Raw genomic sequence first — 25864 nt, 5'->3', positions numbered from 1 at the left:
ATTATATCTATCTTATACAGGAGCAAGAAAATGGTTGGACTACACACACACTCACTTAAGACTTGATTTATGGGTTGAAAAATGATTACAAGAAATGCTTGAGTTTGTGATTAGTGTACTCTTTGAAATAAAAGCCTTTGAGGAGACATGTGCTTTAATTTAATTGTCAGATGATAATGTTATTTTATGCTACCATGTTTATGCCTTTTGCTTGAGGACAAGCAAAGATTCAAGTGTGGGGGAGTTTGATGAGTCATTTAATATCTATTTTTATATGTTATTTAGTTTAGTTTTAAATAGATTTTATTTTGAGTTAGTTTACTACAAATTGCACTTTATTATATTTCAGGAACGAATATTCGATGGATTGAGTCTTGGAGCAAAAGAAAGGGACTTGGAGCTGATTTAGTACGAAAATATGAAGATTCAGAGACAAAAATACGTCTCCCCAAAGTCAGAAGCTTCGCACGGCCCGTGCTAGCATTGGCATGGCCGTGCCACCCTCCAGAGTCACTTTTGCTGCTTTTGCTTAGATTTTAAGCTACTCTATTTTAGCCCGCAGTTTCTTGTGGAACATTCCAGTAATGTAATTGCTTAGATTTTAAGTCGAATGTATGCTATAAATAGAGTAGCTATCCATCACAAATATTCATCTTTTCTTGGAATTCAATAAGTGACAATTGCTTTTCTAATAAAAGTTCTTTTCTTTTCCTTTATTTTCTTGTCATTTACTTTTATGCTTTCTCTCTTCTTCCCCGTGTCTACGATGAACATGAGTGAGTAGACTTCTCCTTGTCTTGGGATTGTTGGATAAGTCTAAATGACATAATCCTAATCAAGCCAAGCTCTAAGCCTTAATCTTATGTAACCCTAATTTCTTATCTAAATTCACCGCTTTAACATGGATCAATCATTATCAAACTGTGGAAACGAAAGTGGAGGGTTTGATAATTGTTTATCCATTATCTCAAATATCAATTCATAAAACGAAAGTGGAGCTTTGATATTCGAACAAGTGAATTTAGACAAGGATTGCAAAGGCAGCGAAATAGTCTTTGCAATCTTTGAGACATATAGTTTCGATCTTCAAGGGAACTAATAGTGATCAAGTCAGCGAAATAGGCTTGGTTGTTAGAGGAACCAAAATCTAATAGTAATCAAGTCAGCGAAATAGGCTTGGTTGCTAAACGAACACAAGAGAAACTATCTTGAGAAATTAGGTCTAACATAAAGTTATAAGCTTATAGTTTGGTTTGTGAAGGACTTGTTATTTAGATGAACCAATGATCCCAAGGCTCCTTTTATTATTATTATCTTTCAATCGCTTGAAAACCCCAACTTACAACTCTTTTCTCCTCTAATCATTATCAAAGGTTAATTGAATTAAACTACTCCCTGTCGGAACGATACTCTTTTCATACTACTTCGGTAAGACCGTGCAGTTGCGGTTTTATCTCATCACTCCCTACGTGCAAGTATCAAAATACCCTTCTTCTTAAGCGTACCAAAATCTAGGTTATCAGATAAAATATCGTGGAACCGATAAGCGGGATATTACAAAACCCTTCAAAAATTAAACTTAAACACAGTCTGGGACGGTTCGGATTATACAATCTGAAAATGCTTTGAATTTTGGATTATATAATCCGAAATCTCCTAGATTGTGTGGACGCTTTGTGTGTTTAATGCATTTTTGGTCTGTTTATGCTTTTTAAATATTTCATTTGACTGTAGTTACAGTCTAGGATAGGTTAATGACTGACCGCTCATATTCATTTAAACAGATTGTATGAGTGTTTACGACATTTTCTTTATATTTTGTTTTGTTTCATATTATAAAAACCGAAAATACCTAATAATCTGTTTCAAATTATAGAATCCAAACAGAGGGTGTTTTCGAAGAAGAAGAAATAAGACGCACAAGAATAAGATAGCGTGGGAAAATTAATAGTCTTTAAAAAATACAGTTAGTTGGGCTTATACATATCACCTATCAATTTAGGGGGTTTGGACCCGAACCGATGCCCAACCATAGGCATTTGTGGCATTTTTTTGCCTGATGTTTAAAATTGGAAATGTTATTTCGACATTTGTGATACAAGGATCTCATAAACTTACCATGTTTAAAATTGGAAATGTTACTTGGACATTTGTGATATACAAGGATCTCATAAACTTACCAAAATGCATTACATCTTCCAAAAGAAATCTTAACCCAAAAAAAAATGGGAACATTATCATAGACATCACTAATCAATCCAAAAGAAAGCCCTCTTTTTCCCAAGCAATCTGCAGCTTGATTAGCACTTGTAGGAACATATCTAAAACTACTAATCGCCATAGGTTTAGCCATATCCACTATTCTGACCACCAGCACAGAACACAGATGAGTCGGACAACAATTCTGCTGTAGCAGACTTTTTGCCATAAGAGCATCCGATTCCATCATCGCCTGATTGTATCCACCTCCCTTGCTAACTTTATACTCATGTACACAGCCAACAACTCATAAACTTACTATGCATGGTATAACACGCTAGTTCTAATAATAAATTAAAAAATATGAAATTTAAGACACTAGGTTGTAGATGGTGAGAAAAACCTACCATAAAACTTCGTTTCTCAGTAAGAAAAGAAAAACATCAATAGTGGCATTCATTACATAATAAAGAAGGGTGGCAAAAGGAAATAAAAATGCAAAATATATAACAATGGTAGCCAAATCTACCTAAGCGACGCTGGTAAGAGGGAGCAGAAATTGGGGAAGATGACGCTCCAAAATCACTAGTAAATCTCTAGCATTAGTCACTTCATCAAAGACCCTATCCCCAAGCCTTCTTGCAGCTTCAACCAATTGTCCCCTAAGTCGTTGAGAAAACAAGCAGCCACCCGCCTTGACACACTCTCTATAAAGTGGGAGATAAGCAATTGCCACAGTCAGTGGGGATGGAAGATCTCTCAAGCAAATAGGAGACTCACCCCGTTCAATGATTCTCACAAGGTTCATGTAATGCTCTTGCCCTAACTTTAATCCTTCTATGTAAGCTCCTTCTGACCAATGCTCTTTAAGAAAAGCCTTTAGCTCGGGAGCAACAGCCTCATCCTCCAATTTAGCAATAATGTCTGCAACAGCATAAGTTGCTGCGGGATCACCTAAGAAGTCAGATTGGAGGAGAAATGACACACCTTCAAGAGATCCACCACTGCGTTCACCAGCAGCTTTGAGAATTTCAACACTAAGCGCTGCAAGAACCTGTTGGGGTACATGGGGAAGAAGATACGAAGCAATGTGAACTTGACAGCTAGAAGTGGCTGCAGTAAGGGCAAGGCAGAGTTCCATGTCTCGGCAACCCCTCTGCACAAACCACTCAACAACTTGCATACAACCCCTTTCAGCAGCTCTCATCAAAGGGCCCAAAAAGGCTATGGCATTTCCCTCTTCCACCAAGCACTCCATAGTGCCTATCTTGCAGTAATGGGAGGCAAAGCCCAAGGCTAAGTCAACATCAACATCCAAGTTGTTTCTTTGTGCAATCTGCATCAGTTTGATTCCCAAACCAGACAAACATGAACCAAATATTTTAAGAACACTTTGCATTATTAAAATATCCAAAATCAGTAAAATTCATTACCTAACTTCACATGTATATATAAAGGGGAGAAAGTGATAATGCTGAAACATCTCATCCCAAAATTCCTCTAACATATGTAGTAGAATGGATACCCACTGCTAAATTAACATAAACAAGACAAAAACATATATACACAATCCTTAGTTAAGAACCATAGCATTTCGCGATTCATTGGTAAATCTACTTTGATTCTCTATCAACCAATAATTTTGGAGCATTACCATGGTTAAAGCTAACCAGTTTGAAGTTTAGACGCAATGTAGTATTCTTTCTACCACTATGTTAATACGGAAATTGTAATTTTTTCGATATAGAACACTCATGTCGATAAAATGACTTGAATTCTCTTTACGATGAAAAATAGGAAAAACAGGTGTTTTGTTTAACGCCTCCTTTTATACAATGCGGAATTGATGACCTACGTATAAATTAATCAGAATTCTTTGGATTTGAATAAAAAAAAAAAACAACTTTGCGATATGACACTCGGTAATAATACAACTGGAACTAAATGCACCATCATTTAATAAATATGCTTTCAGTCACTGTCCAAAATAGCTGCTTTTAAAAAAAAAAATTGGTCGAATAGCTGCAATTAACTAAAAAAAATATGTGTTAACCCTCCGGTTCATAGGGGACGGGGCCTAGTAACCCGGAGTTCGGCCGGGAGGTAAGTAAAGTTTGGCTAGAATTATTCCCACCAGGTATCAAACTCGGGTTCTCTCGAACGATTCATCCCAAGGGGAGCTCATTAACCACTTGAGTTCAATCACTTGGTTTACTTTTAACTAATTACTCCCTCCGTTCCTTTTTAAGTGTCACTTTTGGAGAAAAATTTTGTTCCTATTTAACTGTCACTTTCAAAGTTCAATGCAACATTAAATATTGTTTTACCAATATTATCCTTAGTTATTTATTGTGGAGAGAAAAATATATGAAATGGATATTAAATGAATAAGGTCATTATAGTAAAAGTATAGCTTATTGCATCAAAGGTAGTATCAATTGTTGATTATCTTGGTTTGTGTAAAACGTCAAAATGTGACAATTAAAAAGGAACGGAGGTAGTATAATAAAAGAAGTTGGCTAATACCATTAGAAATTTAAAAGGGAAGGGGAACTAACTATGAAGCCCAGAACGTGTCCGACACATTCATCTTCGAAACGTTTTACTCGCTAAAGACAAATTTTTTCTGTGTTTGCGACACGTTCAGTTAGAAGGATATATTCTGGTATAGATGGAGAAAATATGTCACTATGGCTTCTTGTTATGATCACAAGCATTACTTTAAAAAAGTCATGTGACCATCTCATTGCAGTCAGGTTCTGGTTCTTGCTATTTTTGGCTCCCTTTCATGCGTGACACAAATGGTTTACAGTTTACACATTTCCTCAACAGCATCTTATCTCGATTTTGTCTCAACCCAAAGACTAAAAACCATCCATTGCTATTATTACTAGGCTTTGACTTATAAATTCAAAACAAAAAAATTGATGTCTAAATTCAAAAAACATTATGATTCTATTATCTTAATAAAAACAATAATCTTAACCGAAATTATAATAGGACGAATCAAGAGATTTTTTTGAGAGAAAAATGAATCAAGAGATCGCAAATTAAAACTGGTGATTCTTCATCATCTAAAAGGTAAAAAAGGCATGGAAGGATATTAAGTTAAATATAAATATATTTTATTCTTTTTTCAATTCATCTCCACCACTAATTGAATTATGGGTTTTTAATTTCTATGAGCAGCACATTAGATAAACAAAACCTATGAACAGGTGCACGCAATGGAGAAGGAGATGAACGAAAACCACAAAAAGCGCAAAAGAAGGAGAGAGTGAAGAATGGAGAATATGAGGGTCACATGCAAGATTAAGTGAATTCAGAGCCTTCGGATTAAATGAGATAGATATGGTTTGGTGTCAAAATAAAGTTTGACGCATGGTGTCAATTGATCCTATCTCATATATGGGGCATATCTAATGGGAATGCATTTTTTATGTGAGAATGAGAGGAGCAATTAGTAACCTTTGGATTGATAAATGGCTAGGATTAAAAGTTATATTTTGAATGATCACGTGCCGGGTATCATAGACGTTTCAGATCCATTTTCATTTGCAGACTATTCACTCAATTCAACTTTTCATCTTCTCCCCACTATCATCCCCTTACACCACTAACATGATGTTTCTCCCTTATTTCACTGGAGTTCTATCTCTGCATTTTTTACTTTCTAAGCAAACAGCCCAAAATGTTAAAATCCACCTGTCGCACAATCTCTATTTAGCGACACCTTTTCTCATATTGTATACACCTAACTGTTTCATTTAACACTTATCTTCCGTGTCTTTCTGGTGCTGGAATAAAAATTAAACCCTTTTAAAAGTGTTCATGGAACATATATTTTGAAGTGGTGTGGATCATATATTTTCATACAAAGAATAAAGTTGGTGGGAATAGTTTACTAATTCATGAACTTATACTTCTGTCATAGATATTTAAAAGAGAGCCATTTATACTTTAGCAGGAAAATGGATAGTGCTGGAAAAGATTAATCGGTCCACTTAGTGGTTGATCGATGTACTTCCTTTGTGATTCGCCTCAAGAATTGCTAAATAAAAGAGATGTCAATATTGTGCAAAGTGAGAAACATAGGAAAGTATGGATGAGGCAGAAGTGCAAGCGCTGCATTTTTTTCTATGAACGAAGTCATGTGAATCTCAGCCATAAGTTCTGATCTAATGGTTGTAAATTGTTTCTATCATTCTCAAATACACACACACATGGGATGCATCAAGTGAGAGGAGTTTCTAATGAGAGGTGAGAGGAATACATAATAGCCATTAGATTAAGTCCATGGTTTCAATTAAATTCTTTTCTAAAGTATGTCGCCCTCGCCTCTTCTGATTTCTCTCTCACAGAAACCTAAATGTTATGCCTATGATTTATGTCGCAGAAACCTAACAAAGATTTAGCGGTGGCTGTCTCTTTTGTTTTTGCATCTTTTCTCTTACTCTCCTCTCATTCATTGTTATTTGATTATACCCAGTATGTTGATTTATAGGTAGAGGCAGTAAGCAGTGATTATAGCATTCAGTGGATAAAAAATACTCCTTATTTATTATGGATTAAATCAAACATATTGTAAAGTAACATATAAACACAATTGCCCAAATGAAAAGGTAATTCTCAGGTGGGTCCAAAGAGTCGATGCATATGTGAAAGATGAAGGCAGAGTTTGGGTTTATATTATCCAACAGTGTCTAACGTGAATTTGGGTAGGTTTTTGCGAGAGAGAAATCATAAGGGGTGGTATACTTTAAAAAGGAATTTAATCTGAACCATTAATTTAATCTAATGGCTATTATGAATTCCTCTCATATTAAGAAACTCATCTCACTTGATACACCCCCTACACACACACACTCCGGAATGAAATATAAGCAAAAAGTGTATTTGAAAAGTTGACGTATGTGGTCAAAATTTAAATCACATACATCAACTGTTCAAATACCCTTTTTGCTTATATTTCATTATGGAGGAAGTGTGTGTGTATAACGTATCTTGATTATAAACATATTTAGATATCCTTGTATATGTCTCGTATGATTTTCTTATCTTAGATGTGGAAACATTAATTGTTAAGGAATAGAAGAATATGAAAGCTAGATTACCTGCAACAGTACACGGACAAGTTCTGTACTTCCAAAACGTGAAGCCTCCAAGAAACACTGATTGACATTGTCTGCACCCCCCTCTACTAACATGCCCAGCAACCCTTGGATCACAGCAGCCGACATGCCAAATGCCCAGCCTGGATCAAATGAGCTTGAGAAAAGAGTAAGAGGAAAGCAAGCCGCATCAAAGGCCTCACTGAAGTCCTTCCCCGTAAGGCGGTTGCCAGCAAGATCAATGAAGGTCTTAAAGGCAGATAATCGGAGCTGGGTCTCAACAGCTGAGATGTGTATCACATTATTACTATCATCCTGAAGATTGGAATGGATGCCAATACATTTCAGAGCCCATTCAGTAAACTTTTGCACCTTAGCACCAGCTTCTGCCTTCAAGACTTCATCTCCATTGCATTCCTGGAGACGCTCATGCAACCTAGCAAAAAGTGGAGTTCACTTTACTGCAATTACAATAGCTGCAGAAATTTGAACAGAAACACGCTAAACGATGCATTTATTGTTTCCATATTAGTCAAACCCCTCTACCATATGACTGGAAAAGGCATCATTTGAGATTACCTAGTAACACGCCAGCTGATAGAGTCATAGAGAAACTAGCATCAAATTTTACTTGTAAGCCATGCATTGCATGAATAACCGAGATTAAATAAAATATAAATCATATAACATTTTAAGAATGTTTTAATCCTAACAATACATCCAATAAAACTGCTAATGTTTGCTCTCATTCTGACAAGAAACAAGTTCTCTTACCATCCTACCCTCTTTCCCCTCCCGAAAATAAATCTTTAAAATCAACTACTTTATTGATGACTAGAGTAGAAATGGAAACTTGTACATACCTCTGAGCCATTACAGTAATAGTATCAACAAGACTCATTGTTCTGCTCTGGCATGCAGAAACACATGAAGCAAGGAATGAAGTCCTTAGAGTAGCCCTAGTGAAGTCATAAGCACCGTTCGCAATGATCTTCTTGATAAATAGAGTTATTCCATTAAGTTCAAACTCAGTGGTCAAAAACCAGATGGAATCGAGGGTAATACACAAGGCATCATTAAGTGTTTGTGGATCAGCAACAAGAATCAAACTTTCTGCAAGATCCCAGTTATGGGAACTGACTGCACCTTGCAATGACCGGCCCAATTCAATCCTGTCTTGTCTACATAGTTTCTTCTCCAACAGAATATTGTCACTACTCCCAAGCTCATGATCCGTTGTAGCGGCCCTGGATTTGAGCTTCTTGGTATTACAACAATGAAGAGAACTGGACATGGTTGAGTCTTTCCTCATTAGAGGTGTTTCCCTTGAGAAAACTACACTGCTATTTTCTCCTTTCTCTGATGCATAAGCTTGATTTTCATTTACTTGGAATTCAACTTTGTTATCTTGTGATTTGATTTCCATTTAATTAAACCCAATGGTGGTGGTGGTGTTTCAATCAATGGTCACAAATAAATTATTACTCTCACCTAGACAGATATCATGATGTCCTCTTTTAATCAAAAGCTAAAACTCGTTCTTCAAGAGACAATCCAAAAACTAGCATATGAAATTTCAAACCCAAACAAACACAATTGAGTTAGTTAGTTAATATTGTAACAACCAATTGAGAATACATACATGGATAGATGGTGATGATATGCTTAAATTAAATTAAATTAAGGAATCTAAATTGTCCGATCAACCCAGCCACAGTAAATAACGATTATTAATTAGAAATTAACATTGCATACAACACGATTTCATTTCGAAAGGTAATAGTTGCGTTGCGACGGGGAAAGAGAAAAATGCCACAAAAGAATCAATCGTAAATAATAATAAATAATCGAAAAGCATGAATGAATTGGCAGAAAACCTGATTGCGTTACGAGATAGAGAAAGACGAAAACCCACTCTGCCTGACCAATGAATTGTGAATTTTATTTTCTTTTTGAAGAATTGTGATTGTTTATGCGAGTTCCATTTCATTTCAGACGTCAAATATAGATGATAGCAATACCCTATATTATTTGTCAAAAAAAAAAAAAAAAAAAGCAAATACCCTATATTAAACTTTTATTTTATTGTCCCCGTCAACTTAACTTACTCGGTTCAAACCAGAAACATCTCACTTATTTACCTTCCGAATATCTCTAACCCCTGGAGTATTTGACAAAAAAAACCTTTTGCAACTTGCAAAGACAATAGGAATGGAATTTAAGTGAGTATTAATGTTAGGCTATTTGATCCAAAAAATATATATTTTATTTTACTTTTTATTTAAACAAATTTATCATTTTTATCTTGTCAAAAATAAAATATTTTAGCATTTTTATAAAATCATTTAAATTATCAATTAAAAATAGTTAAATCTTATTAAAATATTACATATTTATAATAACAACATGATTAACGATCTACGATAGTATCATCTCTCAAAGAAAAAATACACGATAGTATCTTTTAGAAGAAAAATAAACAATCCACGATAGTATAACAATATTGGACATTCTTTAAAAAAAAATATTGAACATTACAAAAAACCGTATTTTGATCTTATATAAAGAAAAAAAAATGCTAACAAATGTTTAAAGACATTTGTTAAGAAGTCTAAAAAATAAATTTTTCCTTGGAAATCAGTTAATCAACACATTGAAAGTATAAAAAGTAACCTTTTTTACATAAAATTTAAAAATTCTTACATTTTTGAATTCTTTACTTGTTAGCAAGACCGGAAGAAATATTGTATCTCTTTGTTATCATAAAAAGATTTAGAGTTTGCTTGTTCTAGTTTTTTTTTAAATAATCACTTTTAACAATATTGTATCTCTTTGTTATCATAAAAAGACTCCAAATGAGAAGTAGTTATGAATAGCTTCTCAAAAAATGCATCTTTTTAAGGAGAGAAAAAATATAAGAGATATTTTCGGAAAAAGATATCTAAAAAAAATTAATATTTCAATTTTATCCTTGTGTTTCCCTATTTTTAGTATCCTTCATAGTAATTTTACAATAAAAAAGTCAACTTTTGTACAGTTGTATCCAAACAAGTTAAAAATCATTTATTTAAGGTCGTGTTGCAAGACGGAGAGTAACTAACTTCAGCGTCATCTTTCTGATAACTATAATTCGCCAGCAGCGTACAAAGATGAAAACAATCTTTACAGATTTTGAAGGATTGAATATTGTTAAATTATCTGACAGTAACTTCGTGCAATCTAGCCAGCCACACCGCTAAGGAATTAGATGGACTTGCAGATATCGACTAGCCAAATGCCACCTTTGGAGAATACCCATATTTTTTTTTAATAATTGACATATGAATTGCAGGAAATTTCGGTAGGAGACCATTAAATGTCCCATCTCTTCTTAATCCGAAACATCAAAACCGAAGATTTTATGTCATCCTGTGGCACTTGAAGCATGAATTGAACTTTCATCTTCATTGGAGCTGTTTTTGCTTTCCCACCTTCATCTCCAACCTGAAGGAAGCTAATGTGTCACTAATGAATTATAGACACTAAGCTTATACTTTTCATGCTATCATTCTGAATTTCTCAGTATAAAGATGAGAGACTAATTTCCGAATACTGAAAACTGAATTTTAATTTAATAGTTGAGAGATAAAATTAGTAGAATTTTGAAATTACAACAAAAAAAATAAAAAGGAGATAAAAGCAAAGTATTGACAATAATGTTATACTGAACAAACGGCTAAAGCATTAAGCTATTTTAACTAGATCATTTGTTATGGTTCAAAAAATCCTTTATATGCAGGAAGGAAGCAGTATCGTGTTATGTCTAAAACTGTAAAATCCCAATTTAAGTGCAACATATCTCTAATAGTAACATCAGTTGTAATTTGAAATATGTGCGCCCAAAGTCAACAGATAGTTAGTAGTGTATAGCCACAATTAGAAATGTAAAATCGAAAGGAGTATTCACAGATGGCATTAATGAAATTGGTAATGGAAAAAAAAAAATTGCGAAATGAGACACATACCCAAAGGGATGCCCAGCCAAGGCGAACCTCTGAATCATAACCAGCTTTAAGTTTGAAATCTTCACCATAGGTATGCTTGTAGACAGCACTCCAATAGTTGGAATCACAATTGTACCAGTAACTATCCATAAAGCATTTTAAAAGCCATATTAGTAAGGAGCTTATTATTTTAAGGATCTTGTTAACGAATACCCTTAGAGCATCTTTGGCCAAAAAGGTAAGTGGGACCCATGTGATTTGCAAAGGAAACACCAAAATAAGGGCTCAAATGAGTGTCTTAGGCCAAAATACCTTGTTCTCTTGTTGGTGCCCTACCCATCAACGTGTGTCTCCACTCTCCAATGAAGAGACAGACAAAGGAAATAACCCACAAACCATAGCCAAAAAAGAAAATGCTAACAATCAATTACTTTTAGGTTGGATTCAGTAAGTGCATGCTATCGAAGGAGCGTTTAATTGGGGTAAGCTGTATCGTGTTTCAGTAGTGTTCTTGTTTTAGATTATGCAGAAACCAGTTGATGCTTACATTGTAGTTGATTACTATGTGTTGGTCCGAATGTAAAGTAGTTGATTAAAGTTTTAAACAATAAATGAACGTTTCGTGTAAAAAGAGTCGGTAATTCCAATGAAATTATATTAAGGGTCATAGTTCTCACTCACAGCAAATAAAAAAAATTAGGGACTAATCACTTTTTAAAAACATTTTTAATTTTCACTTTCTAAAATTTGTTTATTTTAAATTACAAGGAGATGGAACACTCAAGTAGTAACAATTGTAATAGAGAGAAGATGGAAGACACGTTATGAAGAATGTAATTTTAAGAACAATGAAAACAGTGTTGTGCCACTGAAAGTTTCTGAAAATTTGTTTTCAAATATCATAAAAGAAAATGGTGAAGGAAACATTTGATTTTTATTCCCTTATGTCTATTAGTTGAAGTTACTCAAAACCCGTCTAATTTGCAAAAACATTTCCTATTTTCATTTTCTAAGATTTATGTTAATTTTACTTGCTAACAAGAAGTTAATAGACTCTTGCAGTTAACAATTGTCTGCATTTTTTGGAAACTATGAAAATGACAAAATGTTGTTTTCATTAATTCAACATTCAAGAAATGAATAATCTCTAACTAGCATCTCATCTTCTCTTCATCACAATGGGTTCAATTCAAGAGCCCCACATCCCTGTATTATCAAGTTAAAATGAACACATATTTTTAGAAAAGGAAAAACAAAATGATTTCACAAAGTGAATGGGGCCTCAATTTTCCGTTCTCTTCATTTTCTTTCTTATTTATCTCATAGGGTTAAAAACAAAACAAAGAAATGTAGCAAGGCGTGACAAGCAAATTTGTGTAGAGTAGTTTTGGATGGGATTGACTGTTTTGTTCCTTCTTCCTGAGGCTGTATTTTCTTTCTTTTCTAACCTGTTTATATTTCAAGAAATTCAGAATTCTATTCTGATAAGCAGCTAGTCTGAGTGGTCTTCACTTTTGTTATCAGTAAAATCAGTTCTTATCAGATTTGAACTCGAGTGTCACCACCACTTGATAAAACAATTTTAACATAACATTTATAGATGGATCACATATTATTGCAAGTAATAGAAAAAAAATCTTGAGAGGGTGTTATAAGTTCTAACCTTAACTTGTCGGATAGACCAAACCTACGCTTGAAGGCAAATGACAAATCATTTGAAGGGAGAGAAAGTATGGGAAGAAATGACATCTCGTCGTCCTGCATTTATTTGAAACATTTAAAAACAATCTTATATGAGTGTCAAATAACTACTCAAGCAGCTAAGGTAATAAATTGAAGAGATGGTAGAAATTATAGATAAAATGATAAAAATTGGGAAGATAAGCAGTAATATACCTTGTAGCGGTATCTTAACTTCAATTCATCATCCTTGTAGTGGGCAGTGCAGACACCTTTCAAAAATTGACCTTTAAGAATCCCGCTGACTAACAAGGAATTTTTTATCTTGACTTGTTCCTCCTCCTGCTGCTCCTCCTCTTTCTCTTGTAACGAAACTTCACCTAGAGGAAATCTGAAAGTTGCTTTTGGCTGCAAAATAGAAGTAAATGAATGATAGTAGAGGCAATCAAATCAACTCAAGAAAAAGAACATACCAATCCAGCGGATGGAAGTGGTGTTGATAGTTGAAGTGCATAGCCGGGGTCAGCGATATTAGCAACCATTGTAACCTCTCCTTGTTGAGCCTTAACATCATGAGCACCAGTGAGTTTGAATCTGGGACCAACGTCAACGGAACTCTTAACGAGAGCGCTATGGTCTTCAAGGTCGTAGTGGAGGCTAAGGTGCTTCGATACGAAGCTGATCTGAGGCTCGGAGATATCGCCTTTACTGTTGTTGTGAAACGATAATTTCAATTTGGCGAGACTGTCCAAAAATTTACAGGAAACTTTGTGGAAGAAGTTTGCGCTTTCGCTGTCGAACTCGGTGGTAATTCTGAGGGCAGGCCTACTCGGAAATGACAAGATATGATTGGTTGACGACGGCGGCGGCGGATCAGCTACCGCCGGTGAGGATTGGATTTTTTGGAGCGTGTAATTATTAGGGTTTCCGGTTGCTGAATCCATCTCCACCACCCACTAGTCACTTATCTCACTCTACTCTGCAACACTAACTAAAATTGAAACAAATCCCTTGTGGCCAGCACCGCGGATTTTATTTTATTCGCTAAAACATGATAAAGTCATTTTTGCTGCTTAGTGCTTACATTTGCCCATTTTTATTTTTCTCGTTGAAGTGTCCAAAATTTTGAGAATTGTTGTTTACACGTTACATAAGGCTGTGTCACACGAGTACTTTACAAAAATGCCCTTCGACAGAACTGCCGAAACCTATTTTTTTTTTATAACAAAAATCATAAATTGTAATTAATAATATTTATTGATTTTGAATGTTTCAATCATTATTTTGGTACGTTTCAAACAATTGCAGTATTATATTTATGCGTATATATCTTAATAAGAATAGCATTTAAATCAATGTAAAAATTAAGCATTTGAATATTGTTTTGCACATTACTTAATTTTTACATTGATTTAAATGTAAAAATACTTCAAACTCTTGTGATCGCTAAACTCTTGTGATCACTAAACACCTCAAATCTCGAACCATACAAGTAATGTCTCCATATCTTCAATACAAAGACCACAGCAGCTAACTCTAAATCGTGCGTAGGGTAATTCTTCTCATGAATTCTCAACTGTCTCGAAGCATAAGCTACTACTTTTCCATCTTGCATAAGCACACCACCTATACCCAACTTGGACGCATCACAATATACCACAAAAGGTTCATCGAACTTTGGCAAAATCAAAATCGGAGTTGTCGTTAACCGCTTCTTCAATTCACTAAAACTGTTCTCACATTGAATATTGTAACACCCCGTTTTCCCAACTTAAAAATTTCAAACCCAAGACATATACACATAAATATAATACTGCAATTGTTTGAAACGTACCAAAATAATAATTGAAACATTTAAAATCAATAAATATTATTAAGACAATTTATGGTTTTTGTTAAAAAAAATAAACAGTTTCAGGTTTACTCGGCAGTTAACTGCCGAAGTTTTCAGTAGTATTCCTCGGTAGTTAACTGCAGAAGTTTTCCTCGGTAGTTAACTCCCGAGGTTTTCCTCGGCAGTTAACTGCCGCCGGTTTACTAAAACTTCGACAGTTAACTGCTGAAGAGAATTTTCGTAAACTACTCGTGTGGCACAGCCTTATGTAATGTGTAAACAGCAATTCTTCAAAAAATTTCAAGTGACCAAATTTTTTATTGTTTTTTTTAAAGAACAAGTGACCAAATTTGTAGACGCACGTTTAAATGCGATCACATATACTTGTGTGCTACCTAACATCAACACATTTTTAAATATATATTTTTCACGTTAAAATCATATTTAATGCATGTTTTATTAAAAAATTAAAAAAAAAATCTAGAAATTGTTATGATATTCTACCTATTTTTGAAAATTTTATTAAAAAATATAAAAATTATAAATAAGTTGACTAAAAAGTATTGATGAAAAACATATTTAACCTTCTTTTTTTAAAGCCAAAATAAAATATGTATGAGATGTGATAGCCCCTGGAGCATTGGTTAAAAAATCTATAAATGAAAATTTTATCTTAAAAATATATTCCATCTTTTTTTTTTTTTTGTTGCAAAAAATATATTTCATCTATTTCAAAGTAAATGTCGTTTAAGATTTTTACATACATGTTAAAAAATGCAATTATTAAAAGAAAAAAATATTATTTTATCAAAATCTCCTTATTAACGATTGGTTTTTTTTTTAGGGATTATTATGGGTTGATTTGTTTTCGACTAAAGAAAGATTAATATTTTGAGAGTAGTGTAAGCGATATTAATTGAAATATACAATTGTCCTCGTGAGCTTAGCTCAATTGATATGGACAATGCATAAAATATGCAAGGTCTAGGGTTCGAACCCCGAACACCACAAAAAAAAAATTAAAATGTACAATTGAAAAGAACAAATTATTATTACATTGATAACTGAAAATCGGATTAAGATCCTCTCCATTTATAAAAATAAATGGAAGATGCAGTTTAAAGAGATATAGACACAAAAAATAGGGATAAGGATCATCTCCATTTAGCAAAATAAATGTAGTATGCAATTTGGAGAGAGGGAGATAGACACATAAAATATATAGTAGGTCCCACCATCATTAATTACTTTTGATTTTTTTCAAAAAAAAAATATGTCTTTATCTCTCCAAATGGTAGAAATGGAGAGGATCTTGACTCAAAAAATAGTTAGTGGATCCTATCATTAAATGTAGAGTTGTCAAATGGGTCGGCCCTACCCAGCCCGCCTCAGTGGGCCAGCTCATATAAATGGGTATGAGTGGGTCAGCCCACTGGATTCATGGGCTACTAAAATTGAGCCCAGCCCAATTAGTAGTGGGCTACAAGGCCCGATGGGCCAGCCCAACCCATATTTTAAAATGTGTTATTTTGTTTTTTTCGAAAAAAAATCTTTGGAATGAACAATAAAGCTACATATCACATATTTTTTTTAATAGAAACATATTACGTAAATTATTATACATCAAATAAATCACATGTCCTCGTAAACTTAGTTAAATTATATATAAAATGTCTATTAAGTCAACATCCATAAAGATAAATAGCACAAAAGAATCAATGCAAAAGTAGAGTATTTATCATAACTCACAAAGTGAACCTTGAAGACAACAAAATTTAATATTACATAATAAAATAATTCAATCTTACCTAATAAAACTATTTATAAACTATTTATTTTTTTAAAAAGGGCCGACCCATCTAAAATGCAGGCCCGATGAGCTGGCCCAAAAAGATAGGGTCGTTTTTTCATGGCTTTTTTACGGCCCGGCCCACACTAAAATAAAGGCCAGCCCGGTCGCCCTGACCCATTTTGACAACTCTAATTAAATGGGTCCCACCATCATTGATTATTTTTTACTTTTTTATGTGTCTTTATCTCTCTAAATGGAGAAAATAGAGAGGGAAATAAATGGAGAGGATCTTGACCCCTGAAAAATCACTTTGAAAAAAGACACCCATTTAAAAATGGATGGAGTAAGTTGTTATTTTTTGATCAAGTAATAATAACTACACAACTTTTCATAAAAACTTACTTATTTTTATTGCTTAATTTATACCCCTATGACACTGCTTAACATTCTCCATATATAAATAACCGCAAAGAATCCTAAAAGCAGCCACATACAAAATACTGAATCAACGCAAAAATAAAAACAAAAAAGTCAGTTATAAGCTATAAAAAAATCAGGTGGCAAACTCATACATTGAAGAAGATTTTGCCACATAAAATGTCATTATTCGCTTTCAATCATGAAAAAACTAAAAGTTTTACTTTGTCGAATAAATGGTACATTGAAGTATCATTATGATGAAAGACGCAAATATTTCTTTCCTTTCAAATAACTCAAATTTAACCCACCCAAATCAATTGAATGGTAGACCGAATTTGAGGTATTATCCATATTTTTTTATTGTGTTTTTTGTAGTCATTGTAGTAACATTTACTACTCAATAGGATGGCATGTTAGGTCGACCAAATTAGTGTGTGCATGTCGACATGGCAGAATTGATGGAACAATGTATGAAATTAGAATGAAACCAGCACTTAAAATTAGCGTGTTAACTACCTTGGTTAACACGCTAACCAAGGTTTGTTAGTAGACTCTGCTTCTGAAGACATCAGAAGCTGCACTTCATAAGCTAAAACTAACTAAACTGAATTATTAAACCAATACACTTCCTTAATTCATTTAGTTAGATGCTTCAGCCATTCCTAACTTCTTCTTCAAGTAATCAAAGCTGCTTAGCTTCAATGGCTTTGTGAGCATGTCTGCTATCTGTTCATCTGTTTTGCAGTGCTTTACTTCAAACTTTCCATTGTTCCACTGGTCTCTTAGAAAATGGAATCTGGTTTCAATATGCTTGCTCCTACCATGTGCTACTGGATGTTTTGCCAAGCCTATAGTAGATTTGCTATCAATTCTGAGTTCCATCTTCTCATCCTTCACCAATTGCAATTCCATCAGTAACATGTTGATCCATTTAGCTTGACATGCTGTCATGGAAGTTGCAATGTACTCTGCTTCACATGAAGATAGTGCAACTACTGATTCCTTCTTAGAACTCCATGAAAAGGCTGCATTTCCAATCATGAACACATAAGCAGCATTGTTTTTCCTGTCATCTTTATCTCCACTCCAATCAGAGTCTGAGTACCCTACTAGTTCACCACTCGGATTCTTAGAGTACTGGATACCATAATTGCTAGTACCCTTCACATATCTCAAAATCCTCTTTGCTGCAACTAGGTGTGAGGTGGTAGGTTTCACCATGTACCTGCTGATCAAACCTACACCATATGTAATATCAGGTCTTGTATGGCACAAATACCTTAATGAACCCACAATTTGCTTGAATAGAGTTGGATCCACTTCTTTCTCATCATTTACCAAAGACAATTTCACTCATGTGTCAACTAGAGTTGAAATTGGTTTGTAGTTCATCATATTAAACATTTTCAAAACATTTTGTGCATACTTCCTTTGATGTATCAGAATTCCTTGTGAATTCATTTCAAACTCAATTCCTAGAAAGTATGTGAGATTGCCCAGATCAGACATCTCAAACCTCTTCATCATGTTTTTCTTAAAAACCTTCATTTCTTCTTCATTGTTTCCAGTAACAATCACGTCATCCACATATAAGCATACAATAAGCTTATTAGTGGTGTTTCTGCAGTAAATTCCATGTTCAGTTACACATTTCAGGAAACCTTGTTGAACAAGAAAACTATCTATTTTCTTATTCCAAACTCTTGGAGCTTTCTTTAAACCATACAGAGCTTTGTCAAACTTATATACATACTCCTCCTTTCCCTTTATCTCAAATCCTGGTGGTTGATTCACATATACTTCTTCTTCAAGCTCACCATTGAGAAATGTTGATTTCACATCTAACTGGTACATTGACCAATTGTTCTTGACTGTTATAGCAACAATCAATCTGATTGTTTCCATCCTTGCCACTGGAGCATATACTTCATAATAATCTTGACCATACTTCTGTAAGAATCCTCTAGCAACTAGCCCGGCCTTGTATTTTGCAACCTGACCATCTGGCTTCAGTTTTGTCTTGAAAACCCACTTAACATCAATACACTTCTTATCAGTAGGTAGTTGAACTAATCTCCAAGTTTCATTCTTCTCTATAGAGTCTAGTTCTTCAATCATTGCTTTCTTCCAGTGATTTTGTTTAAGAGCTTCCTCAAAAGATACTGGTTCAGCTTTAGCAAGCATTGTTGATTGCACAATTTCACCTTCATATGTGACTGCTTGATCAGGAAATCTCTCAACCTGACTGGTGGTTGAGTATTCCTTGTTGGCCTATTAACAACACCTGCACCTCCTTCATCTGTATCACCAACTACTTCTTCTTGTTCTTCAGTCCCAGCATCTTCTGTTTCTGAATCAGATAGATAGAAGTGACTTTCAAAGTTATTTGATGTCTTGTCTTTCCAGTTCCACCACTTTGTTTCATCAAACTTTACATCCTTGCTGAATACTATTTTCTTACTATTTGGATCATATAGTTTGTAGGCACTAGTCACTACAAGAAATTTAGCATTTTGCGACACTTAGTGTGTGTTTGGTTTAACTTTAGATAGAATTGATTCTGACATAATTGATTCTGATAGAATTGATTCTCACAGAATTGATTATGAGAGAATTGATTTATGTTTGGATACAATAACGCAGAATTGATTAAACAAACTGAATGTTGGTTGGATAGTTTTATCAAAATTGCTTTTGAATGTATAATTACTAAAATGGACATAGCTAACTAAATTAGGATAATTAAGTGCAATATAGTTAAAATATAAGTTATTACAATACTAATAGCATGAAAATAAAAATTACAAATAGATAATAGAATTTAAATTGCAACAAAGTACTAATATTATTACAAAACTAATTTAAAGTGTATTATAGTACTAAAATATTGATATAATAATTTAAAGAACAATACTAATTATTTTGCCTGTGCTCAATAATTTCATTGCGAATTATGTTTCGAACGCGATCCATCTCTGACGACGAAACTACATTTAAAACATGGGATTGATCCAAGTTAGATGAGCTATCATCATGGTGAATGATCGTGCTTTCATCTTCATAAACATTAAAATCAATATCAATTTCTGCCTTCCTTCGGATAAAGTTGTGTATAACCATTGTTGCGACAACTATTTGAACTTGTGTCTCAAATTTAAAGTTAGGCATGCGACGTAGGATTGCAAATCTGTTCTTCCATACCCCAAAAGTTCTTTCTATTGTGCACCTTAAACTTGAGTGATAATAATTAAATACTTCATTATGATTTGCAAACCCGTTAGAACGCCTAAATTCAGGAAGATGATACCGTTCATGTCTGTATGGACCAATGTACCCTATTGGTGTTGGATAGCCAGAATCTACCAAATAATACTTACCTAGAAAGAAAGAAAAAAATATTTAAACGTAAGTTAAATATAACAAATCATTTGGAGTAATATTAAATAACAAACCTGGCGGAGGGTGTGGAAAATTAAGATTTGCATTTGTTAAAGCTTGGTAAAAAACACGAGCATCATGAGGAGTACTTTCCCAACCAGCCAATACAAAAGTGAAACACATATTCCAATCACATACGGCCATTACATTTTGTGTAGTATCACATACATGGCACAAGTATAGTTTTTCCTAAATTGCGGTAGCACAAGACTATGACCATATTGTGATTTGGTTGAAGTGCTCAACTATGTTTTTGCCTAAATTGTCTGGTAGCACGTTTTAATTCTGTCAAACTCACCACGAATCCAAACATACTTTTGCCTTTAGTTTAATCTGCCCTGCTGCTTTATTAACAGCTTAAATATGTGTTTCTAGACTAGTGTGAGGTGAATACTAGCTCAAGTTTTGTATCATTTATGAACTGAACTTATAATCCTAGATCAGTTTTGCTTGGTGTTTTTTGTCCATCCTTGCGAGGCTTCTGAATTTTTTTGGCTGTTGAATTTCCAGAAAGCCATGTTCAGAGTATAAGATGAAGGAGATTACTGGCAGTGGAATATTTGTAGCCAATGGAGAAGATGAGGCCTCAGAGGATGGCAGTGCCAACCCTTCAGCAAATAAAACCGGAATTTGCATGTACCAGGTATTGCGTTTTTTATAAAAAAGAAAACAGACTTCGAATTATTGTATCTATCAGGCTAGCATAGTTTTGCAATGGATTTATGCTAACTTGTATTTTATTTGTTTGTTTTGCAATGGATTTATGCTAACTTGTATTTTATTTGTTTGTTGTTGAAAATTGAAGCGGTTTTTCTATATGAATTTATCCAAGATTTTGCTGTGATTTTGTGCAGTTGATGATTGAAGGATGACGACTATAGGCAGACTTGTGACAATGGAGGGATGACATCTACAATTGGACTTAATTACTGTACATGTGTATACCACATTTGTTGTGGGGATTATTACATTTAGTAGTTAATTCTAATCTATACTTGTCTATTGAAATTGTCTACGATGAGTAGTTAATTTTTTTTAAATGTCATTTTCGCAGTGGCGAAGAATATTAGATACATGGATTATATGTGTACTTACAACTCTTATAATACAAATATTAGTTTTATTAAAAAGGTTTTTTGTTTCAATATTTTTCTATTCTTACAAGTCAAGTTTTAGAGAATAATCCAAATTCATTTCCATTTCACGTGATTTTGCTAATAATTGATGTATAATATGCCAGATGTTTAATAGAAGGAATTATTAGGGAAGAAAATATAGTTATTTTGTTTCAATTATTAAAAAAAAAAATGAACGATTGTAAAAAAAAAGTGAATGAAATCGAGTCAAGAAATTTAATAAATTATGATAGAAAAAAATTTAAATTAATTATTTTTTTAGGATTTTTTTTTCCAGTTAATTAGTTTAAAAATGGAAGTAATTATAAGAAATAAAATGTAGTCAAATAAAGGAATTCAATTACTTTGTCATCCAAACAATGAATTTTGAAAATGAAGGAATTCATTCACTTTACCCAAACAATGAATTTTGAAAATGAAAGGAATTCAATTGAAGCATTTGAATTCCTTAGAATTTCAAATTCCCTTGAATTTTCAAATGCTCTATCCAAACACACTCTAAAGAATTGGCAAATTAAAAGGAACGCCAATCATGATATGTCAAAATTAATACCCTCTTCATCGTTACTATTTCCTGCAAGGGTCCATAAATTTGAATTAAAACTGAACAAGCCAAAATAAAATTCTGCCTATTATTAATATAGCATGCCTTTTCAATTTGTTTTGCACATGATTACTGTTAATGGAATCAAATTTGGTTAAAAACTCACTGGTCTGCATATTTGGTGCAGTCAGACAGATTTGGCACAAATTCAGTAAATAATCATGAGTTCCTTACAAAGCAATAATATAACAGGGGTGAAGATCCTCTCCATTTGGCAAAATAAATGGAGTTTTGCAAGTTGGAGAGAGATAGACACAAAAAATAGATGGTGGGTCCTATCACTAAGTGGGTCCCACCATCATTAATTATATTTTACTTTTTTCAAAATTTTATGTGTCTTTATCTCTCCAAATTGAAGAAATAGAGAAACATATAAATGGAGAGGATCCTAACCCTATAACAGAAGTATACGATTAAGCAAGATGCAAGAGACAAGTAATGGTGTGAAGCCAGTTGTGTTTTGGTGGAAAAGTGATGAAAGGTCAGGTGACAACGATTCATATTCCTAGTTTTTGGGAGAAAAGGCAAATTAGGGTTTAACTTTTGATGTTAGAGATAAACAGTGGATGTAGAAAACGTTAGTTAACGGTATCAGTATAAGGGAGGTTAATGTTTTTTCTAAAAAGAAGTGTTATTTGAACAACTATTTTTTTTAGAGGATTTGAACAACCATTTTTTTTAGAGGATTTGAACAACCATTTTTGTTGACAACTTTTGGGACAACCTAAATATAGAAAGAAATATGAGTATTGGCACAAATACCAAAGCAATAGAGAGAAGGTAAAAACACAATGTGAGTATGAGAGAGAAAATTGTCACAAAAGTTGTCATAAAATTGTTGTTCAAATATCATTTCTCTTTTCTAAACTAAAGGCGAGGTGAATGTCTTTTAAAAAAACCTTAGGGGAGGTGAGTGCAATTTGCTCTAATAAATGGTAAAATATGTAATGAAAAAGGTAGTTTAAACTCACGTATCTTCTTTATATATAGTAATAAATCAATTATTTGAGGTTCCTAGTTATTATTCGTGATGTTTTCGTGAACATTTTATTACGTATTTTTAATGTTTGAATTTACTTTTATTTATTTATTTATTAAGTGTGTTATTTGTATTGAAAGTAGATAATAATTTTGAAAAGAGAAAAAGTGTTAGCTATTTTTTTTAAGCTTAAATATGCTTTTCATCCCTCTAATTATAGGCCGTTTGATTTTTCATCCATGAACTTACTAATCCTTCCATTTTGCCCCTGTAATTACTAATCATTTGAAAGTTCGTCCCTCTTCCCGGATAATCACTGCCACGTCATCAAATTAGCAAAATGGCATAGGAATTGACAAAAATACCCCTGACTTATTTTTAAAATTCTGAAAATTGTTTTTATAAATTAAAAAATCTGAAAATAATTTTAAAAATAACTTTTTCGAAAAAAAATGAAATAATTTTTCACATAATTTTAAAAAATATATAATCAGATTTTTTCGAAATTAATATTCTGATTTTTAAAAAAATCTTTAAAAAAAATCAGATTTTTTAATAATTTTCGAAATTATATATTCTGATTTTAAAAAAGTATATATAATTTTCCATTTTTTTTTCATATTTCAAAAAATATATTTTTTAAAATTATATAATCGTAAATTTTTTCGAAATTATTATTATGATTTTTAAAAAAATCAGATTTTTTAATAATTTTCGAAATTATATATTCAGATTTTAAAAAATTATATAATTTTATATTTTTTTCATATTTCAAAAAATTATATTTTTAATTTTTTTTTTATTTTTCAAAATTATTTTCAGATTTTTAAATTTTTAAAAATAAGCCAGGGGTATTTTTGTCAATTCCCATGCCATTTTGCTAATTTGATGACGTGGCAGTGATTATCCGGGAAGAGGGACGAACTTTCAAATGATTAGTAATTACAGGGGCAAAATGGAAGGATTAGTAAGTTCATGGATGAAAAATCAAACGGCCTATAATTACAGGGATGAAAAGCATATTTAAGCCTTTTTTTTATATATTGTATAAAATATATGATTGTTGTTGACGTCATTACAAAGATAAAAATTTAGATCATATATTTTTTTTATATATTGTTGGTGTCATTTAAATAGATAAAGATGGTCAATTTAGTACTCCATCTGTTTTAAAATGAGTGTCACTTTAGCAAAAAAAAAATTGTTTCAAAATGAATGTCACTTTACATTTCCAATACAACTTTAATTTTTTTTCTTCCAACTTTTCTCTCACACAATTTTCAATGTAATGTTAAGTTTGTATTTTTCTTATAAAGCAAGGATAATTTAGTAAAAGTGTTATGTCTAATGATTTCATTCAATTCCTTAATCTGTGTGCAATTGGTTAAAGCGACACTCATTTTAAAACGGAGGGAGTATTTTTTAGTGGTGGCCGGAGTTTGAACCTTGCACCTTTCATATATCCTGCACTGTCTCTACCAACTGAGTTAAACTCACGAAGACATGGTTAATTTAGTTTGTTATAATTTGAATGCAACAAACTTTTTGTTTTTACTTTTAATCAAAATTTTATAAAATCGTTCATACTTTTCAAACGTTTACATAATAAAAATAACGGGAAGACATATTCTCGTTAGTTTAAATAAAAAAGGTCTTGTAACGAGTGCCCCAGATGCAACTCTTTAAGGATTCCAAATTTAGAAAATATTTCTCCGTTTCAAAATGAGTGTCGCTTTAGCAAAAAAAAAAATTGTTTTAAAATGAATGTCACTTTCAGTTTAATAACTTTTTCTTTTCAATTGTACATTCCAATTAATGCTCATTCCAAAATATTACTTTTAAAACTAACAATAGTTAATAAGGATAATTTGGTAAAATAACCATTTTTTTTATTGGTGGTTCATTCTCTTTCTTTTAAAACGGAGAGAGTAAATTTTTTTTTTGGTCAGGTAGCCTAACGGCTAGAGAAATTCACCTTAAAGGTGAATAAGTGGGGTGTTCGAGGTTCGAACCCCGACCCCTGCATATAAATGCATTATCCCTTTACCATGTGAGCCTAAGCTCACGGGGACAAATTCAAATGTTACAATTTTTAATAAAGTCAAATGTTACAAATTCCAATACATTGGTGGTAGTAAAAAAAAGGTCAAATGCATCTAAAGGTCCTTTAAGTTTTTTCGTTTTTCCCAAAATCGTCATTTAAGTTTCAAAAGTCCCAAAGTGACCCTTTAAGTTTCAAAAGTCCCAAACAAGTCTTTTTAGTTTTTGAATCGTTTCAAAGAAGTCATTTTAGAGGATGATGATGATGATGATTCAGATAATAGCAACAAAGAGCATTATCCACCATTTGTCATGCCTAAAAAGATGACTAATTTTAAGTGGGTGTCAGGAGCCAGATTTGGTACCAAAGATATGTTATCTACAATAGGACTTGTTTGAAACGATTCAAAAACTAAAAAGATTTGTTTGGAATCTTTGAAACTTAAAAAGACCACTTTAAAAAAAATGAAAAACTTAAACCCTTTAGATACATCTGACAAAAAAAAACAAAACTTCCGATGCATTGATTACCATTTTTATTTTTATTTTTAAATATGGATTTTATTTTTGGTAACGGAATATGAGAGAAAAGAGTGGGTGGAGGCGGTTTTATTATCTGAGAAAGGTATAAGCATTTAGTAGGAGTAG

General features: G+C 32.9%; 4 protein-coding genes across 4 annotated transcripts; all 4 read right to left on the bottom strand.

The window, feature by feature from the left end:
- Positions 1 to 2122: 2122 nt before the first annotated feature.
- On the bottom strand, positions 2123 to 9345 carry LOC25494387 (ankyrin repeat protein SKIP35). Its single transcript, XM_013603286.3, has 4 exons — positions 9188 to 9345; positions 8174 to 8871; positions 7314 to 7746; positions 2123 to 3535 (listed from the first exon to the last, which is right to left on the bottom strand). Exons 2-4 carry the CDS (start codon positions 8734 to 8736, stop codon positions 2729 to 2731), a joined length of 1803 nt encoding a protein of 600 aa, XP_013458740.1. The 5' UTR covers positions 8737 to 8871; positions 9188 to 9345; the 3' UTR covers positions 2123 to 2728.
- A 1005-nt stretch (positions 9346 to 10350) lies between these two features.
- LOC25494386 (outer envelope pore protein 37, chloroplastic) lies at positions 10351 to 14037 on the bottom strand. The gene is made up of 5 exons (XM_013603284.3): positions 13447 to 14037; positions 13190 to 13381; positions 12957 to 13051; positions 11315 to 11435; positions 10351 to 10793 (listed from the first exon to the last, which is right to left on the bottom strand). The coding sequence occupies exons 1-5, from the start codon at positions 13915 to 13917 to the stop codon at positions 10662 to 10664; spliced, it is 1011 nt and encodes a 336-aa protein (XP_013458738.1). The 5' UTR covers positions 13918 to 14037; the 3' UTR covers positions 10351 to 10661.
- A 3621-nt stretch (positions 14038 to 17658) lies between these two features.
- Positions 17659 to 18240, bottom strand: LOC120580002 (secreted RxLR effector protein 161-like). Its single transcript, XM_039832844.1, has one exon. It carries the CDS (start codon positions 18238 to 18240, stop codon positions 17659 to 17661), a length of 582 nt encoding a protein of 193 aa, XP_039688778.1.
- Positions 18241 to 19133: 893 nt separating this feature from the next.
- LOC120580001 (uncharacterized) lies at positions 19134 to 20601 on the bottom strand. The gene is made up of 3 exons (XM_039832843.1): positions 20472 to 20601; positions 19946 to 20396; positions 19134 to 19479 (listed from the first exon to the last, which is right to left on the bottom strand). The coding sequence occupies exons 1-3, from the start codon at positions 20599 to 20601 to the stop codon at positions 19134 to 19136; spliced, it is 927 nt and encodes a 308-aa protein (XP_039688777.1).
- Between the last annotated feature and the right edge of the window lie 5263 nt (positions 20602 to 25864).

The sequence above is a fragment of the Medicago truncatula genome, chromosome 4 (genome assembly GCF_003473485.1).
Source record: "Medicago truncatula cultivar Jemalong A17 chromosome 4, MtrunA17r5.0-ANR, whole genome shotgun sequence".
Lineage (NCBI taxonomy): Eukaryota > Viridiplantae > Streptophyta > Magnoliopsida > Fabales > Fabaceae > Medicago > Medicago truncatula.
Note: the sequence above shows the minus strand (reverse complement) of the source record. Positions and strands in the feature narration are given on the sequence as shown.

What these genes read in the sequence shown, in the direction of transcription:
- LOC25494387 (XM_013603286.3), bottom strand. Translation starts at nt 8,736, where the DNA reads ATGGAAATCAAATCACAAGATAACAAAGTTGAATTCCAAGTAAATGAA. An exon ending in ATTACTGTAATGGCTCAGAG is followed by an intron (nt 7,747 to 8,173) that starts GTATGTACAAGT and finishes ACTTTTTGCTAG; the next exon opens with GTTGCATGAGCGTCTCCAGG. An exon ending in TTGTCCGTGTACTGTTGCAG is followed by an intron (nt 3,536 to 7,313) that starts GTAATCTAGCTT and finishes AAACTGATGCAG; the next exon opens with ATTGCACAAAGAAACAACTT.
- LOC25494386 (XM_013603284.3), bottom strand. Translation starts at nt 13,917, where the DNA reads ATGGATTCAGCAACCGGAAACCCTAATAATTACACGCTCCAAAAAATC. An exon ending in CACTTCCATCCGCTGGATTG is followed by an intron (nt 13,382 to 13,446) that starts GTATGTTCTTTT and finishes TCTATTTTGCAG; the next exon opens with CCAAAAGCAACTTTCAGATT. An exon ending in AGTTAAGATACCGCTACAAG is followed by an intron (nt 13,052 to 13,189) that starts GTATATTACTGC and finishes AAATAAATGCAG; the next exon opens with GACGACGAGATGTCATTTCT.
- LOC120580002 (XM_039832844.1), bottom strand. Translation starts at nt 18,240, where the DNA reads ATGGTGAAACCTACCACCTCACACCTAGTTGCAGCAAAGAGGATTTTG.
- LOC120580001 (XM_039832843.1), bottom strand. Translation starts at nt 20,601, where the DNA reads ATGGCCGTATGTGATTGGAATATGTGTTTCACTTTTGTATTGGCTGGT. An exon ending in TTTTCCACACCCTCCGCCAG is followed by an intron (nt 20,397 to 20,471) that starts GTTTGTTATTTA and finishes CTTTCTTTCTAG; the next exon opens with GTAAGTATTATTTGGTAGAT. An exon ending in AATGAAATTATTGAGCACAG is followed by an intron (nt 19,480 to 19,945) that starts GCAAAATAATTA and finishes TGATCCAAATAG; the next exon opens with TAAGAAAATAGTATTCAGCA.